This window comes from Sinocyclocheilus rhinocerous, unplaced genomic scaffold (assembly GCF_001515625.1).
Source record: "Sinocyclocheilus rhinocerous isolate Xijiao unplaced genomic scaffold, SAMN03320098_v1.1 scaffold265, whole genome shotgun sequence".
NCBI lineage: Eukaryota > Metazoa > Chordata > Actinopteri > Cypriniformes > Cyprinidae > Sinocyclocheilus > Sinocyclocheilus rhinocerous.
This window is the reverse complement of record NW_015645861.1, coordinates 309,234-314,883: the sequence shown is the minus strand read 5'-3', so window position 1 is coordinate 314,883 and position 5,650 is coordinate 309,234. Positions and strand designations below refer to the sequence as shown.

Genomic DNA, 5,650 nt, shown 5'->3' with positions numbered 1-5,650 from the left:
AAAACTTATTTTATGCTGTTAACAAAACTAAATACAAAAACTAAAAACTCAACTAAAACAGATATTTTAGGCCATTTTAACGTTTGCTAAGTGATTTAAAACCTAGTTTAAATCCTACAGTTTATACTAAATAAAGTCACAATGCAACAGCACTGAATGTCAACATTTCAGATCTTCTTACCTTGATTAAAACTACATCCAGAGTTCTCTCTCCTTTGGCACACAAACTATACCTCCGCTTGTATCGCTCGTACATCTTTCCAACACGCGTAAGAAGAAACTGTGACACTGAACAAAGCTTATTTCCCACATGAGGTCCTGACAGGCACAATCTCCACGGCTCAAGCGTTTGGAAAAATGAGACGCTCCTAATCTTTCACATCTGTGTGAAGGGCCGGCCCCTTTCCCTCGCTCATCCCCGACTCCACTCTTCTCTCTCTCACACACACACTCTCTCGCATATGCAAACAGTCTCTTTTCCTCTTTCTTTGCGCTATCCCACCCTGCTGGCTCTTTCTCACACATCTGCACACAGGTCATTCCTGCTACGAAGTACCTTTTAATAGTCCACAGTGTCTTAACATTGGATCAGACATAATATTCATCCTTTTTAAAACATGCTAATCATATTATTTGGTTCACAATTAGGTGCACATGAATTTAAAAATGTCGTTACTATGCAGAAAATTTGCTCCAACTAACATGAAAAATTGTCTTATGAAATTTCCATGCGTTTCTAATTTTTTTCTTTCTCTAATCGAAATGTTTCTAAACAATGCTTTCCTGAGATTATTTAAATTAAAATCAAGTTATACTTAACAATAACAACACTGACTAAAACTAAAAGCATTAAATAAATATTTGTTAATTAAAATAATAAACATTAACTGAAATAAAATATTTTTTTAATTATTTCGGTTTTTTTGCAATGGCAACATTTCTAATTTTCATTTAGTTTAAGCTGAAGTACTAAATTAGCCAAAACTAAAACTAAAATAAATAGAAATAGAAACTAAACCGAAATAAAACTAATAACTCTTCAAAATCACAAAACAACAAAATTACTAATATTTAAATAAGAATTACAATGAAAACAGAAAATATATATGAAAAAACTAATTTAAAAAAAATGTGTCTCATTTGTATTAGAAACGGATTTGAGGAATTCTGTGGTATCCGTTTATTTCAGTCTAAAATATTCCCAAAAAATATCTAAATTAACAAGTTGACAAGTTAGTTAACTGTCACACAGCAATGGCTAACTTTAGCTATTTTTTTCCCCCTGTTAAATGTCTTGGCATTGTGCAAACAATCAAGTTATAATTAAAGCGTCTTATCTTGACCAGAGCATATTTCTGAGAGTCTGGTAGCCTTTTATAGAAATACCTCCTTATTAGCATTTTTACAAAGTTCGCAAAGAACGCCCCACACAGTCGCTTTTCTTTCGCTGCGTCTCAGTTCTCCTTCCTTCTCTGAGCTCAGTCCCTGCAGGAAAGCCTATCCGGTGGGATACGCAGATAACAGCCCTGATGCCTTTCTGATGGACACCACCATTGAACCATCGTCAAAGCTTTTCAGTGTTTAGCGTACCATGTATACACACAATCACAAACACACCCTCTGCCCTGAGGAAACGAGGTCGAGCAACACCTACTAGTGATTTCTTCCATCTGCTCATGATCTCAGAGGTGAAATAAGCAGAAACCGAGGCTCCGTGTGTTGCCAGGATAGGGCTGGTTAGAATTTGCAGGAAAAGGCCTTCAGCACTTGTGGTTCACATAAAAGGGTAACCCCAGCCCCCATTCCCCTAAACGGTTGTAAAGATGAACAGCTGGCCCAGAGGTCACGACATTAAACTGTCAACGTCCAACAGGAGAACGGCTGGCTGATCTACCCAAACTACAGCTCAAAACACACAGTGCTGTGAAAAATCATTATGTAACCTGTTACATTGTGCACTACAATGTAAATCAACTGCATTTTGTCAATTGTTTGTTTGAAAACTTACACTATATCTTTATTAGCTAGCACTCTCTTCCAGTCCTGAACTCTCACAAAATAAACAAATCCACATTGCTTCTGGACTTCACGCCTCATTGCTACCATATCTAGTGTTTCTGTGAACACAGACACAAAAGCAACTGTTTTACCTTGAATAACAGAAGCACAATCACATTGTGAGTACAGCACTTTAGAGTAAACCAACAAAACTGAAACCGAAAATCGTGTCATCTGGCAGAAAACATATGGCCACATATACAGTACCATTCAAAAGTTTAGGGTTGGCAAGATTTTTAATGTTTTGTTTTTTTTCATTGTCTAATGCTCACCAAAGGCTGCATTTATTTGATAAAAATACAGTAAAATTAGTAATATTGTGAAATATTACTATTATTTAAAATAGCAATTTTCTATTTGAATATATTTTAAAATGTAATTTATTTCTGCGATGCAAAGCTGCATTTTAAGCATCATTACTCCAGTCTTCAGTGTTACATGATTCTTCAGAAATCATTCTAATATACTGATCTGCTGCTCAAGAAACATTTCTTATTATTATCAATGTTGAAAACAGTTGCGCTGCTTAATATTTTGTGGAAATACTTAATTTTTGTGATTTGTTTTTTCTATTTATTTAAAATAGAAATCTTTTGTAACATGATAAATGTCCGTAATGCATCCTCAATGAATAAAAGCATTAATTCCTTAACAAAAAGTGAAAACTTTTGAATGGTAGTGTATGTCTCTTCTTTATTCTAGCACTGGCTCCACATGTACAAAGATATATTACTGCAGGATATTCAGATGTTTATAATAATTCTCAGATCTTTTCATAACCAGCAGGCCTAAAGATGAAAGGGAGGACCACATCTGTTATTGGTTATACATGGGCCCGACACCATGGGGACCCGACCGAAATGCTGCTGAGTAACAGGACGTTACGTTATGTTTTCACGGAAATATCGCCCCCATTTGGAGCTTGGTGCTCAAAATTATTTAGTTCAAAGCAACTGTAAATATTGACCCCCTCGCTGAATGTTCAGGATCTTGCTGACAGAGAAAATCACAAAAAAAAAAAAAAACAAGAGCCTATTTTGGTTAAAAAGAGATTTGAAACCACATTTGTCTTGTTAGGTTTGCGATTATATCAACTTAATAACTTTTTAAAAATATATTGCATGATCATGATCTGAAACTTCACAGTCAAAATCATCCATCAGCATAAAACAAAGAAGTGACAGAAACAATAATAAACAACTGACAGCCCTAGTATTTTTGCAACATAACTATCATGGGATGTCATTCATGTCACAACATACACCCACAGCATATTTCATAAGTGAAGTGCAGTAAATTAAATATATATTGTCTAAACACTAGACTATATTTTTAGTACTAACCACTGGTGCATCTTTTTTGTCTGTGATATCAGGCCACATTGTCTTCTGAGAGTCCGTCTGATCCTCCAAACTTGCATCTGACTCTGTGAGAGAACATACAATAACTTTAATCAGTCAGATATAAACGATCAAAAAAATAAAAGAACAAACAGTACAAATTCGTTCATGAAAATAAAGAAAAAATATATTACTATTAATAACATTATTTTTAATTTCATTCAAGAATGGAATATCGGAGTCATTATTTATTAAATGATAAATGAACTAAAAACATATCCTGCACTGCAAAAGCATCAACCAAACAGGCATGTTTCTGGAAATGGTAAGTCTGGCTATTGTAGTTATACGTAACTGTAACTCCGCAAAGATAACAATACTCTTTGAAAACATGGGTGTACCAATGTACTTTTTCGGTCACTGTGAGAACGGAGGAAAAAAAAAAAAAGTTCAGGAAATGAATGCTGACCTCGTCTTGTAACTTCACTTCCCTGGACATCCCATAATGACATCACCTGTTGCTAAGCTACTTTTTGTTATGTACATAAATCATGATGAATACACCCTGTTCGCTCAGGCGTGTGCGTGTCGGAGGCTACTTTCAATTATTCTGTTGGATCAGAAAGGTATAATTCCTTAATTTTGGTTTATCATGGAAGGCGGGTGCTCTTGAAGAGACTTGGAAAGCCTGTTATGCAATCACAGTGAGTGTAATATTTGATCAGTGATGGAATTAAACACGAATCTTGGCAATGGATTTTTTAGTTTCTCCTTGATTCAGACTAGCAAAATGTCATTTTTTGAACCAGGAAAACTGTTGGAGCAACAATAAATATACATGTCATCAAATGCATATAATACTATATTTTTAGGAATACAAGTCATGGTTTTAATATCATCTGAAATGTGCTGCAACTTATTTTCCAAAACAACCTGTATCATGCAATTCACATCAAGCATGCAAAACATGCGCAAAATGCACATATTTTAGATTTGTGTCGGATGAGAGGTACATGAGCCCAAGTTTATTTGTTTATCACTTTATTCAATTTTGTATAGCTTTGGCATTTAGAATAAATGTTTATAAAGAATACCACTGTAATTTATGATGGTCCATGTACTTTTCATTCCTGTTCTGTTCTGAATAACATTACATTTTAAGGTTTTGTTGTGGAGTGACTGCACTGTAAAAAATTATTGTGATTTTAACAGTAAAAGACTGTAAAAATACTACAGTAAAAACCTGTTAATTGGTTAACAGTAAGTTTCCATACTATATACGGTGAATAAATGTAATTATATTTAATGTAATTTTACAGTAAAACACTGTTAGAAATTTAGTGTTTGTGTGAATGACACTGTGCACCTTCTAAGAACTACCCTCCTCAGCTCGTAGAAAAGCTGTTTGTGATGAGCTTTGGTTCATCATGTGACTTTCTCATCACCACCAGTTTTTGGTGGTTATCAGTGCATTACAATGATTCAAAACAGATATTAGTACTTCAATATGTTGGTTTATTAATACTACATCAGTTAATGAAATACGGTATTTTTTTATGAATTTAAGTCTGTAAAACCTAAAATGTTGCTACCATATTTTTTACGGTGAAGTTCTGGCAACCACAGCTGGCGGTGCGGTCTCTAAAAAGGCCGATCTCAAAAAAACGATCTCAAGCTGATGACGCGCCTGCCATGAGAAGGTTTGGCTCGACATGCAGCAGCACCGTCTCGGTCTCTGTCCGGCGCGGGTGAAATAATTATAACGCTGTAATAATAATTATAATATTTCTTCATTAAATAACTTATAAAGTAATTTGAAATCCCCTCTCACAAGAGTCACCTAAGAGGGGAATTCCCCCCATTTTCAAAAATGAAATTCAGGCCCTGAATAAATGTCTAAAAATCCTGTTTGGAGTATCACTATAAATAGTTATAAATGAAAAAAAGAAGGCTTTAAAAAGATTGGTATTGGCAGATACTGCTTTCTGTGATCGGCATCGGTCTCAAAAACCCTAATCGGAGCACCCCTATTTACAATGTTTTATTTACCAGTATTTCATATTATTGCTAAATAAAATTATGATGAAATGTGATTTGTATGAGTTTTTCCTCTTATAATCAGGTGCAGATTTTTTTTTTCAGAAAACAGTTCATCATAAATATTTTACACTTTTTATTGTTCAACTCACCCTTCAGTAGGTCTTCTTCGCCCATTGGTTGTACAGCTTCCTGCACTGCAGCTTCTGTCCCTT

General features: G+C 34.7%; 1 protein-coding gene across 1 annotated transcript in view; it reads right to left on the bottom strand.

Moving 5' to 3' along the window:
• LOC107706932 (A-kinase anchor protein 13-like) overlaps nt 1-5,650 on the bottom strand; it is an 81,924-nt gene that overhangs the window by 54,376 nt on the left and 21,898 nt on the right. Inside the window, exons 8-10 of the mRNA XM_016510786.1 lie at nt 5,588-5,647; nt 3,402-3,484; nt 182-280 (exon numbers count right to left, since the gene is read on the bottom strand). Coding sequence (XP_016366272.1) covers nt 182-280; nt 3,402-3,484; nt 5,588-5,647 — 242 coding nt within the window. The remainder of the gene's footprint in view (nt 1-181; nt 281-3,401; nt 3,485-5,587; nt 5,648-5,650) is intronic.